General features: G+C 40.0%; 1 protein-coding gene across 2 annotated transcripts; it reads left to right on the top strand.

The window, feature by feature from the left end:
* The first annotated feature begins 1,274 nt into the window (after positions 1–1,274).
* kars1 (lysyl-tRNA synthetase 1) lies at positions 1,275–12,288 on the top strand. Of its 2 annotated transcripts, XM_037796059.1 has the most exons (15): positions 1,302–1,446; positions 3,133–3,303; positions 3,607–3,739; positions 3,833–3,998; positions 4,100–4,193; positions 4,567–4,753; positions 7,555–7,680; positions 7,843–7,962; positions 8,163–8,325; positions 9,183–9,356; positions 9,617–9,702; positions 9,812–9,897; positions 9,985–10,111; positions 10,239–10,382; positions 11,652–12,288. In XM_037796059.1, the coding sequence occupies exons 2-15, from the start codon at positions 3,161–3,163 to the stop codon at positions 11,724–11,726; spliced, it is 1,824 nt and encodes a 607-aa protein (XP_037651987.1). In that variant the 5' UTR covers positions 1,302–1,446; positions 3,133–3,160; the 3' UTR covers positions 11,727–12,288. The 2 variants fall into 2 exon arrangements, with proteins under 2 accessions (XP_037651995.1, XP_037651987.1); XM_037796067.1 differs by lacking the exon at positions 3,133–3,303 and having other exon boundaries at positions 1,275–1,446.
* Positions 12,289–13,911: the final 1,623 nt, after the last annotated feature.

Genomic DNA, 13,911 nt, shown 5'->3' on the forward strand with positions numbered 1-13,911 from the left:
TGAGCACTAATCCAGTCATTAGGGTCAAACACTTTGGTAAAAAGCTAAACTGGTAGAGAATTTGACATTAAATTAGGTTTATTTTCACTTTCTGTTAGCCATGGGTGTGTCAGAGAGCATAACGTTGCTGCAGGCAGATAAAGAAAGTCACAAGGACAACACAGTTAGCATGATTTAAGACTTGTTTAGATGCTTTTATATCCCTAAAACACATAATAGCAAAGCACTCTGCTGGAGTAAAATGCCACAATTAAATATAACATAACTAATATCTAACTAACACAAGAAGAAGAACAAACACACACGATTTCACCATCAATGTGTGGAGGGCATTTCTGTTGAATGTATTGTGGATCTTGTAGTTTTACTGATTCGTAAAAGTCACTATCCTGATTGGCTTCAGCTCACGTCCAGGACTACAACTACCAGAGGCACACAACCGAACTGCATCCTGGGATACGTAGTCTTGTGCTACGTCTCTCTCCATATGGAGCCCTTTACTTTCGCTATCATCTCCTGACCTGATGCAACGCCCTCGTTATATTACACAGCCACATTGAAACGGTCATAACTGATAAGTTATAAATTCATCTCTTCAGCTCACTGATAAGACGGAGGGGGGACAAAGGAGCACAAGCAAGAATGTTTGCTTGTGCGTACATCTTGCGGCATTGCCTATAAATATCATCATCATCTGTCATGTCTTCAGTAATGAAATGTTTGAAAAGATTGTTATCAGACAATTTGAAGTCTGGAAATTTTTAGACATTTGTCCTCCTTCGTTCGACAGATCATGACTATACACTCTTACTGGCATTGTATCGGATATATCATGTTCCACACCATACACAGAGCAGACATTGAGGAGCTGCTGAAGACCAGCTCCACTTGGACTAAAGACCACAAGATCATCAGCATACATGATATGGTTCACTAAAGTATTCCCAACCATGCACCCAGCGTTACAGGCTTTCAATCGCTTGGAGAGATTATCAATATATAAATTAAAAAGAAGTGGGGACAAAATTCCCCCTTGTCTGACACCACTGCTAACCCCAAATGATGCTGAGACACTGTTGCCCCATTCAACTTGCATGATCTGCTGAGAATACCAGTAAATCAGGATTCTCACAATGTAACTGGGCACCCCTCTTTAACTCAATTTAATAAACAACTTTCTATGATTAACATTTAGTGCATTCTTTCAGTTTCACCGGGCCTACATGATCCCGCCCCTTGATCCCGCCCCTGGATGTGCTTGTATTTAGTGAAGCATTCGTCTCCTCTGCTTCCAGTCTCCAGATTTCAGACACTCAACCAGTCACCTCAACGCTCCATCGAGTTCTCGCGTTGTTTGCGGTGTGTTCTCGTCAGTTGATCTTTCTCAGCGCAGCATAGCATCATGGCCGACGTGACAGCGGTGGACGGAGAGAAAGTCAGCAAAAAGTGAGCTAATACCTGTCTCCTATCGCATTTTAACCGTTCTCAACGCTTTAACGTTATTTACTGTTTTATCAGTTATGACCGTTTCAATGTAACTATGCAATATAACGCCGCGTTGCATCAGGTCAGGAGATGATAGCGAAAGTAAAGGGCTCCATATGGAGAGAGACGTAGCACAAGACTACGTATCCCAGGATGCAGTTCGGTTGTGTGCCTCTGGTAGTTGTAGTCCTGGACGTGAGCTGAAGCCAATCAGGATAGTGACTTTTACGAATCAGTAAAACTACAAGATCCAGAATACATTCAACAGAAATGCCCTCCACACATTGATGGTGAAATCGTGTGTGTTTGTTCTTCTTCTTGTGTTAGTTAGATATTAGTTATGTTATATTTAATTGTGGCATTTTACTCCAGCAGAGTGCTTTGTTATTATGTGTTTTAGGGATATAAAAGCATCTAAACAAGTCTTAAATCATGCAATCAACTGTGTTGTCCTTGTGACTTTCTTTATCTGCCTGCAGCAACGTTATGCTCTCTGACACACCCATGGCTAACAGAAGTGAAAATAAACCTAATTTAATGTCAAATTCTCTACCAGTTTAGCTTTTTACCAAAGTGTTTGACCCTAATGACTGGATTAGTGCTCAGGAGAGGTGTCTTGGTGCAGACTAGTTGAGTTATTGAGTGTTTAAATGTGCCTGGTGGGCCAAAGACAGCCTCTGCTGTAGGCTATATAGATGATAGATAGATAGATAGATAGTAACTTTATTGATCCTGAGGGAAATTCAAGTTTCCAGCATCACAGTTCAATAGTGCAAAACATGTTAGTAAAAAGGCAGTAAAAAAGTAAAAGCAAACAAAATATGCCAGATATAAAAATACAAGGAGATAAAGAAAACTGTTAAAACTGAATATAGTGCAGGGTAACAGCTGTGATACAGGACTATTAAAAAAGTGAATGAGTATAGTGCATTATTATCTGTTCTGCAGACCGTCCTCCTTTGTCCCCCCCTGCCTCCCAGAGAGGCGTTGTACAGTTTGTTTCCTTGGTTGTCTTGACTTTCTTTATTAACATTATGCTCTCTGACATACCCATGGCTAACCAAAAGTGAAAATAAACCTAATTTAATGTAAAATTCTCTACTAGTTTAGCTTTTTATATAAGTGTTTTTACCCTAATGACTGGATTAGTGCTCAGGAGAGGTGTCTTGGTGCAGACTAGTTGAGTTATAGAGTTATATAGTGTTTAAATGTGCCTGGTGGGCCAAAGAAAGCCTCTGCTGTATATAGATAGATAGATAGATAGATAGATAGTAACTGTATTGATCCCGAGGGAAATTCAAGTTTCCAGCATCACAGTCCCATAGTGCAAAACATGTTAGTAAAAAGGCAGTAAAAAAGTTAGTAGTACAAAATACAGAAATATATACCAGATATAAAAATACAAAGAGATGAAGAAAACTGTTAAAACTGAATATAGTGCAGGGTAACAGCTGTGATACAGGACTATTGAAAAAATGAATAAAGTTCAGAAGAGACTGTTAAAAATGAATATAGTGCATTATTATCCGTCCTGCAGACTGTCCTCCTTTGTCCCCCCCCCCTTCCCTACAGAGGTGTTGTACAGTTTGATGGCTCGGGGGACAATTTATATGCTGGTGTATATATATTATATGTCTATTTTCTCAGGTGTGTCCGCTGACTGTGGTAGCTCAGCATGCTGTGTCTGGTCAGGGCAGCCAGGCAGCAGCTGTGCCAAGCCTTTGGGGTCAGGGCACAGTGGTTAAAATGTGCAGCACCTCCATGTACAGCTGCAGTCCCAGCTCAAATTTACTGGATTCGTTGGAGAGGTGACAAAAGGTTGGTGGCTTTTCCATTCCAATGAGAAAAACAACCAACCTTTTGTCACCAGAGAGAATGCGGTCCCCTTTCCCTTTCTGCATGAGTCTTATTAGTTGATTGTGTCGTGGTCTTGTTTTTTTGGGGGGGTTTTTAAACACCGGAATAGAATAAAATGTACAGTGTGGTTTTGTGGGAAATCCCGTAGTTAAACAGTTTGAACATCCATGCAATGTCAGTTGTCGTTGCATCATTGACAGCAAACAATACCAAACCTATATGACTCATCTTTGATTCCTTTATTGATCTTTAATTTCTTATCAGTGAGCTGAAGAGACGAATGAAAGCTGATAAGAAGGCAGCCGAGAAAGAAGAAAGGGTGGAGCAAAAGAAGGAATCCAATGACCAAGGAGCGGAAAATGCCTCTGACTTGGATGAGGAGACGCTTGACCCAAATGTGAGATTTTTCTGTCATGATCATACTCTTTGCTTATTATACCCTTAATGTTTTGATGCATAAATACAATTATGTGTTTCCCCTCTAACACAGCAATACTACAAGATCCGCACCCAGGCCATCCAGGACCTGAAGGGCACAGCGGAGGACCCGTACCCTCACAAGTATCATGTAGACTTGTCGCTGACAGAGTTCATCGAGAAATACAATCACCTGCAGCCCGGAGACCAACTGACTGATGTTGTTCTCAGTGTGTCAGGTACCAGGAATGTTTTATGATCTTAAATGTATTGTCCGTTTTGTATGTGCAGTGAACTCCAGCGGTAGAATGTGCAGCTAAACTTGATATATGATTTCCAGGCCGCGTCCATGCCAAGAGGGCTTCTGGTGCCAAGCTGATTTTTTACGACCTGCGAGGTGAAGGCGTCAAGTTGCAAGTTATGGCGAACTCAAGGTACAGAATGATAGCCATGGTAAAAAAAATAGCATTTTAGAGGCTGCAGGCAGAGATTCATACAGAGAACCGAAAAGGAGAAGGGTGTGGGGGAAAATAGTGAAAGTGAAAGTTCTAGGTAAGTTTCACACTGAGTCAGTGTTTGTTATTGCAGCAAATTCCGTCCTGTTACTGGGGTAAACATCCCAAACCACTCAACTCACAATCAAGATTACTTGATGTGGTTGTTTCAGCCAGATTATTTATATCACCACATTTTCAGTGTGAAATGTTATTCAGTATATTATCGCTCCACTAACTATTTGTTTTTCGCCATGTGGATAATTAAGAGTGCAGTGAGTTAATTTCTGCCTATCTTCTCTTACTCTGTCAGGAGCTACAAGTCTGAGGAGGCCTTTGCTGCCATCAACAACAAACTGCGCCGCGGTGATATAATCGGTGTCCGCGGTAACCCAGGGAAGACAAAGAAAGGGGAGTTGAGCATCGTTCCCAGCGAGATGATGCTGCTGTCACCATGTTTGCACATGTTGCCCCACCTCCACTTTGGCCTCAAAGACAAGGTAATGCCCATCATGATGAGACACTCTGAATTAGTGAGACACCTTTGTTTGCAAAAAGACACTAAATCACGTGTTTCTGCAAACATTTAGAAAGCATAAGTCGACGACACAAAGTAGAAGCATTAGTTCTTGCGTCTCACCATTTTCAATGCATTTAGGGCAGTGGCAAATTATTTCTTAAGCATTTACGGCAAAATGATGTATACCAATGGCAAGCCAGTGTTACCTCCTCACCATCACTGAGGGACAAAACAAACCAATAAGGGGCTAAATCAAAAGCGTAGAGCTGCAATATTTGGAGGAAAGCAATGTAAAACTCATTGTTTTATAGGGGTGTAACGATACGTTTTTACAACGATGCGATAAGATTGCCATGGTTCCGATACGGTTCAAGGACGATATTTGGCTCATCTATAGCAATACGATACGATTTAATGATTTGCAATCGATACAGTAACTTTTTTTGACAAAAATTAAATCACTGTAACTGTGAAATAAATAGCTGATACTGGACAGTGCAGGTCAGGATTCCTCAAAGTTTTTCTTGTAAGTGAATCAGGGATAAATTAATTATGGATATACAAGCAAACAACGATTAATGACAAATACATACAGCTTTTATTTGAAAATGATAAAAAGTGCAACTTCAGGACCTGCTGATTCAGTTCTCAAGATACAAGACAGTGCAATAATTAGCAAACAATATAATAAACCAACTTCTATTCAAGTTGAATGAACAGCGGTTTAACCTGCTGCTTCTGTAATTTTCAATATAAACAGTAGAGCAATAAAACAGTGATCAACTTATAGTGATCAAAAAGTTTGGGACACTAATCATTCCTATACAAACGCTGTTTAAATAATTTGCTTATAGTAATCAAGTAGTCCACCTACAGTGTTTGTTTGGGGTCTTTTCATACATGAAAACACACGGAAAAACATTTTAAAACTATGTTAGACTAACGTTTGTCGTCCTTAAATACAAGGTGCAAATCCTTAGTATCGATACAATCGATTTTTGCGTTTCAAATCGATTTTATATCGACATACGTCTCCCGTGAAGGACAACTTGCCGAGTACCTATCGATGTAGTTGGATCGTAGGAATATATATCGATACATCGATGTAGTAGATGAATCGTTACACCCCTATTGTTTTATGTTGCTTTTCTCCTGTTGGACAAAATGTTTACTTTTATCTGATATGCCAAGTTCACACTACACAACTTTCAAAGTCATCAGATCACAGTACTGTTCACACTACACAACTTGCTGTCTTGTAATCGGGAGTCTTGAAGTCATTGTGGTTTTCAGACTACATGACTGACCGGCGACAGGGGGTCACACACTACAAGATCTTTCACCGGGAGGAATCCCCGATGAGGTCTCCAAACTACGTTTTGTCACGAAAACACACACGAGAATTACACGATAAATGGTGTAATACCATACGCGCAACACATTGCTTACGTTGTTGTTGGCACGTGTTCACAAAGTAGTCTGTTTCCATCGTTTTTCACGCGTCTTTTTTACTATTTATTTCTCAACAATTTTGCTCCGTGTTGCCAAATGCAGCACATACAATAAGTTCCTGTTGTTACAGGCGAACCCTCCTCCCCCAGGTTTCCCCTCAACCCGTATCTTGCGCTCTCATTGGCTGTAGCTCGTGGTCGGAGTTCCCGACAGGTCCAGATATTTATCATGCTAGATATGGAATGTGTCTGCAATGCGTCGGTGAGCCTCTTGGTTCACGTCTTTGAGCAGTTCACACATGGCACTCGAATGCCAATGTGCGAGCGGCGAGCCAACGCCGATTTGCCTCTGATCTGGGGCATCTGTCTGGGAGCAGAAAAACAAGCCTAAAGTCATGTAGTGTGAACTAGCGATTAGTGAAGTCCATTACACAGCAACTCTTAACATTGTAGCAGTGTTTCTAGTTGTTGTTTTCTCGCTGAATGCATGATGGCAGATGATGACTGTTGCTGCTAGCGAATGAGGAGTGAGTGTTCCATGTGTGGTGACATCACAAGTATATCCTTTAGTGTACATGCTGCCTTGCTTGCATGGCTTACTGGCACACCTACACAAATGTAGCTATGATTAATATAAAGAAGATCCACTCATGTTTTTCCTGCTTTGACAAGTCAAAGTTTAACCGTTTAACCTGAAGGGAAGATTCCAGTTTATCTGGTGCAATGTTACCTGAAAGATTTGTGGCTTTTACAGTTTAGAAATTGTCAGATGAGGACACGTGGTTATTCTTTCTCTTCTTACCAGAGAAAGAACTTAGAGAAGTGATTTTGACATCAGTTCCAAATCAACTTTTCATATCCTTAATTTTTTTTTTTTTTTTTTTTTTTTTTATATCCGTCAGCCCCAGTTGCAGTGTCACAAAAGTGGAAAACCTCAAAGCTTTTCAGTGGTCAGGGTAACTTCGGTATTTTTAAACATGGAGATTGGTTCAGTATTGAGGGAGAGCGCTGTAGACGGCAGCTGCGAAACGAGCTTAGAGGGCAATTGAGCAGCATCAGTGTAACGTTATGTTCACTAAAAATGCTTGTTTTTGCCACTGAGAGTCTCAGATTGTTATTATACAGTAAGTATCTGACAACATTATGGCAAGGACCCTAGGTCCAGGTTGAAAAACACCAATGTTAGCCTTTAAAGTGATGTTAATTTTACTGAATTTGCTCACAGTATCCTGTGTTGATAGGAAGAAGACAAAGTGACCAGTCGTTACAACAGCGGTAACCAATGTTGAAGCATTTATTTTCTCACCGCTGTCTAATCTTTCTCACAAAGGAAACGCGATACCGCCAGCGCTACTTGGATCTGATTCTCAACGACTACGTGAGGCAAAAGTTTATTACTCGCTCCAAAATCATCACATACCTGCGCCGCTTCCTGGACCAGCTGGGATTTTTGGAGGTAAGAATTGGTGTCTGTAGTGTATTGAGACATCCAAACTGACAACGTCACACAACTAATCAATTGAACAGTATATTTAAGTCTTTAGTTTGAATGGAAAAAAGTTTGTTTACACAGATTTATATTTGAATTTTTACAAAAATGTGTTTGTTGTTACTTTAGATTGAGACACCAATGATGAACATTATTCCTGGTGGAGCAGTGGCCCGTCCATTTGTTACTTACCACAATGATCTGGATATGAACCTGTACATGAGGATTGCCCCTGAGCTCTACCACAAGGTAATCTGCTTTTCAAGAGCCATCCTTCTCAGTAATCAATCACTTCCAGGGGGAATATTTTAGTTAATGTGTTGTGTCATTTCAAAGTCAGGTTTGTGAATATTTTGTACCGCTAATACGTTTTGTATACTTCACTATAATTGAAGGGGTTTGTTTCATGTTGTCAGATATTAACGCTGCTCATCACAACTTTCCCACAGATGCTTGTGGTTGGTGGACTGGACAGAGTGTATGAGATTGGTCGTCAGTTCAGGAACGAAGGCATCGATCTTACTCACAATCCAGAGTTCACCACCTGTGAATTCTACATGGCATACGCAGATTACAATGACTTGATGGACATCACAGAGAAACTACTCTCAGGTAAGTGAAAACACATAGTGAGAAATAGTTAATAGAAAGTAACAGCAGTGATTAGCAAAAACCTGAGAGCCCGACCCTGTAAATTGCCACAGATACCATTTGGGATTAGGAGAATATTCCACACAAAAAATCTGTTAAACCGATAATTAGCAGGTTAGCTGTAGGGATTTGATGGTGAGGAAATTTTCTCACCGGTTAATAAACTTCTGACAACATCGGTGTTACAGATTACGCCAGACATTTTACAAGAAAACATGACAGTCAATATGTGTAGCGTGCTTACTTTGATCTTTAACGTTGGATGTCTGTGTGTCTGGCCTCTCTGGTCCAGCTTTTGCTGCGGGGCCGCAGGTTTCCACGTAGCGTCACCCCGCCGCGCACACCGGCTGTGACCGCTCCGTCCTCCGCTCAGTGATTGCCTCATTAACGTCATGGTTCCCTTATAGCATTGGGTTTAAACTCAAAGATTACCAAATAGGCGCTTTTGCTTTTCACTTCGACACCAAATCCTCCGCCTAATTAACTAAATAGATTTTAATTCTATAAAAAACCCAAACGACGGTGGGCAGGTAATGTAATCTGTGTGTGCCCAAACACCGTGTAACACAGACTACCGCGCCAAGCCTAGTTGGCATGTAACCGTTGTATAGAAACCCTGATAACATGCAATGTATTCATTCATGTCTGTCATTGAGGATGGCACTATCACAACAGGAATTTATTGTATATTTTATTGTATAAATTGGCCAGAGTGCCATTTCCTCTCTATGTCTTCACAGTTTTGTCACAGGAAAAGTGTCCAATGAACAAATAGTAAAGCTGCTCTACTTAACTCGGTGGTTTCCTCTTTGCTTCAGGAATGGTGAAGCACATCACTGGAGGATACAAGGTGACTTATCACCCTGACGGTCCGGAGGGACCGGCCCATGAGATCGACTTCACGCCGCCGTTCAGAAGACTGAGCATGACACAAGACCTGGAGAAGATCATGGGAGTGAAGTTCCCTCCTACTGACAGCTACGACAGCGATGGTGAGAATCTGTAGAAATGTAGAGATGGACTTAACGTGAGAAGACAACTGCCTCTGTAGCTTTTGTTGTTTTCTTTCTTTTCTCTTCGAGGCAATGTTTTGAACCCTTTTATCTCCATTTAAATAAACCACATTGTTTCTGTGACATTATCTCTCTCTCACTCTGTCTTTCACACATGTAGGGCTTATTCTTCATGTCATTTCTATATTTCACGTTTTTATCCTAACAGCAGATTTCTCTTTCTCTCTTTTTGTCTTCAGAGACGCGTAAATTCTTTGACGACCTGTGTGCACAGAAAGGGGTTGATTGTTCTCCACCCAGAACCACCGCCCGCCTGCTTGACAAGGTCCTCCATTCATGAACATCACCATCGCCTTCTGTTGTACAGTTTATTGCTTTTTTTCCGTTTGTTATTTTACTATGCAGACTTTACTAATGACTTTTTCCCCCCACAGATGGTTGGAGATTTCCTTGAGGTCACCTGTATCAACCCCACATTCATCTGTGATCACCCTCAGATCATGAGTCCCTTAGCTAAATGGTGAGAAACCCCTTGTTTAAGCCTCATATTCATCCTTTTAAATATGTGATGCTCCAGTTCATGCTGACACTTCCTCAACTGTTACAGGCACAGAACAGAGAAAGGGCTGACGGAGCGCTTTGAGCTCTTTGTGATGAAGAAGGAAATCTGCAATGCTTACACTGAGTTGAATGATCCGATCAGACAGAGGGAGCTTTTCGAGCAACAAGCCTTGGTGTGTATACAAGCATAGACTGTTTTTTTCCCCTGGTACATTGTCCCATTATCTGAAGGTTCAGGCTCCTTACTGTTGCAGTGTTTATATTAGTGCATGTTATTAATTTGAGTTTGATCTTTTTCAGGCCAAAGCTGAGGGGGATGATGAAGCCATGTTCGTTGATGAGAACTTCTGCACAGCTCTGGAGTACGGACTGCCACCGACTGCCGGCTGGGGGATGGGCATCGATCGAGTCGCCATGTTCCTCACTGACTCCAACAACATCAAGGTAAAGCTGTCGTATGAGTCATGTTGCTAGCAGATGCAGTCACTTTGAAGTCCTTGTACCTCAATGACAAAATAGAGATAGAAAATGAGAATTAAAGGTTCCTTGTGGAGTTTTGACCACTAGTAGCGCTATGGAGCTGTTTCTATTAGCGGGTCCTCCTTTTGTTTGCCTCATACACTCACGTGCACGCATGCTATTACACTGATCAACAGATGGTGGTAATTCAACAAAATATGTAACAAAAGCAGGGAAAAAGACAGCAAGCTAGTAAACATGGGTGTAAATACTACTAAAAATCTACTGCAATGCAGCTTGCAAATGTTTTATGCGGAAGAAAATGTACTCGCCAACTTTGTTAGACCTCAGGGATAAAAACAATGCTTTTTGGTGAGCAACACTGAATGTAAATTAGGGCTGTCGTCGACCACAGAAATTCTTAGTTGACTAACGCTCATGAGATTTTGTCGACTCAGCGATTAGTCAGTTAGTGTTAGTTTCTTCGCAGAGAATCACACTATAGCACCACTTTAAATCTTTTGTTTACCAGAGATGTGCTCATAAGTGTCTTGGAAATAAGTCATTCAGCATGAAAAAAAGCACGAAAAATAACTCATCGACTAAAGAAATCTTAGTCGACTAAGACCAAAACGACAGATTTATCTAATTAACTAAGAGTTTGTTTACACTATAAGAGTCTCACTACTTACTGTAATTTCCAGCTCTGATTGGTAATATAGGGCACTGTGTTAACGTTTAGAGTCAAACTGACACTGAACTTTAACAGTGTCAAAACACAATCTGTCCAGTGAGATCTACTGAAGAAGAGATTTCTCCAGTCATAGATGTAGACTCAAACTTATGGTAACCTCGCTGGTAAAAACAAATGAAGAAAAGTTACTTCATTCTATACTGGACAGTTGTTTAGTGCTGTCTTCTTTCCAGTCATTAGTACTGTGAAATAAGTACAGTCTATAGTCTACATGTTCACATTTAGAAAGCAGAAACATTATATTTAGATGTGACCACATGGCGTCTTCCCTCGGTGCATTGTCGAGGTGCAAGCGGACTTTAGGCTTTGTTCACACTGAAATACAACAAGAGAACACTGGATTAAAAGGGCATAAAGAACAATGGGTTAAAGAGATAACATCATTAGGAAAGCACATTTCCTGCACTGCATACACACATACATGAGCTGCAGTACGGTCGTCTCTTATGTTCATGCTGAAAGACATGAAACCCTTAGCTGACAGTTTTGTTCTCTCCCAGGAGGTGTTGCTGTTCCCCGCCATGAAGCCTGACGACAACAAAACATCAGCGCCCGTAGAGGGCACCTCCGTCTAATGACATGACCTCTGGCCTCTCCTGCTCTCAGATCTGTGCAGGAGTGCGTATGAAGCAGGAGCCTTTACCTCACTGTGGTCATCAGTGGAGCCTTGTGTTTTATCCATGTTAGTCTGTCAAAGGCTCGGTCCTCGCTGGCATTAAGGGAAATCATCTTGTCTCAGTTACATGATCCCGTGCTAAACAATTATGAATGCTTCTTCTTTTTTTGTATTTCTTACACTTTTGCGATCATATTTGCTGCGTCCTCCTCGTTTGAGACATTTTAATCCTCATTGTCATCCAGACAGTTAATGGATGGTATTTGATCAGGAAGTCATGTGTGATCTGCTGTTGATGAATATCTTTGAATATATTTTGAGATACTTCAAGGGGTGCTTGATTCTATAGATACACCACATAACAAAGCTCAAGCATCTCTGATATTTTCAGTGATTCTCAGTATACTCATCTGTTTTTACCAGGTCTGCTTGTATTCCTTGTCTGAGATTTTTCAAGCAATTTTCCTCTGCCAAGACATTTAAACATTGGTATGTCTGAATAAAGTGCATATGAATCAACATGGTTTGCTCTCTTGTGAAGTTTGTGTTCTGTTTATAGAACCAAATTCAATGCATTTCAAGAGACTACAAGTTTTATAAGTTTATGTTGGCTTTGAAGCTCACTGATTTAAATAATCCTGGTAGTAATAACGATGTTAACCCCTCTTTTCTCTAAATGAGACAAATCATTTTAATAATTATCTACATGAATTCAAGATTGTATGATACTTTATTTATTCTTCCACTGTGAAGGAGCATGGGGTCTGGCATAGTTACACTGACCTTGCAGCTGAATAAATAGCTTAATCAAAATTTACAGTAAGTTATGCAAGAAAAAAACAAAGCATAAAATTGTAATTAAATGGCAATTAGCTATTATATTTCACTAGGCTGTCTTTAGACTGCATTTTTAAATGAAATTAGAAGAATCTGATTTGTTAATCATTTATTAGTGTCTTGTCATATTCCATCTTACAATTATTTTTATTTCCCATAATTTCTGTCTAATTAAAAGTAACTTAACACATTGTTTTACCCCCCACAGTAGAGCAACATAAAAGGATCTTTCCCACCCCTGTCCCAAAACCAAAATCTGAACACTGGATTTTCTCTTCAGGCTCTGAAGGACCTCTGTAGCTGGGTGAACTCTCTTTTTGGCTCTGTTTCCTCTCTTTGGATGGAGATGTTCAGAATGATATGAAGTCTCATCTCCAGGTTTGATGTCTGCCACAAAGCTCGCAGTAGACTTCAGGTACTTGATGTTTTTGACTATGAGGCTGCAGGCCACCAAGGTAACCTTCACATCCTCTCATGTCAGCTACAGGGCTAATGGTCTCCTCACCTAATTGGCTGGTCCTTAAGTAGCTAATTAAGATGAACTGGGGACTCTAGCCACAAGCCATAAATAGGCCTGTTCACATAACTGCTTTGATTGTGTTGACTGGTTCTGAATGGTAAGTCAAGGTAAAAATGAACTGCCCCACACTTCAGTCAGTGCTGCAACAGAAGACAGACATATTATTTGTTTATAAATGTATTAATTTGCAGGGGAGGAAAGTAACTAAGTATTTGCAGTACTCAATTACTGTACTTATGTACATTATAGGTTCTAGTTTACTTGAGTATTTTATATTTCTTCTAATTTCTTCTTCTGCATTTCAGAGGAACATATTGTACTTTTTACTCTCTTACATTTATGACAGCTACTGATACCAGTTAGGCCATTTTACACATTTAAATTTTACATGCAAAATACATGATCATTTTATAAAATGATGCGTTGTTGTAGATTAAACTACTCAACAGTGTATAAAATGCTAATACTATAATACTAAAAGACTAGAATTAGCTCTCCCTCGAATACCCACAACAAGCTCCTTAGATATTAACGCTTTGATAATAATATAAATACATGAAATTAAAACAGTCTGAAAGGGGCATTTCTTTTTTTTTTGGTACTTGAAGTACATTTTGTAATTTTAAATGCAGAACTTTTGAGTATTATTACCATAGATATAAAACACTTTTATATATATTTTTATATATATATATATATATATATATATATATGTTTTATATCTATGATTTTTACAGTTTAGTAGTTAGACCAACAGTGGTCCAAGTTTACTTCCTGTCAGCTGCTG

This window comes from Sebastes umbrosus, chromosome 2, assembly GCF_015220745.1.
Source record: "Sebastes umbrosus isolate fSebUmb1 chromosome 2, fSebUmb1.pri, whole genome shotgun sequence".
In the NCBI taxonomy this organism is placed as follows: Eukaryota; Metazoa; Chordata; class Actinopteri; order Perciformes; family Sebastidae; genus Sebastes; species Sebastes umbrosus.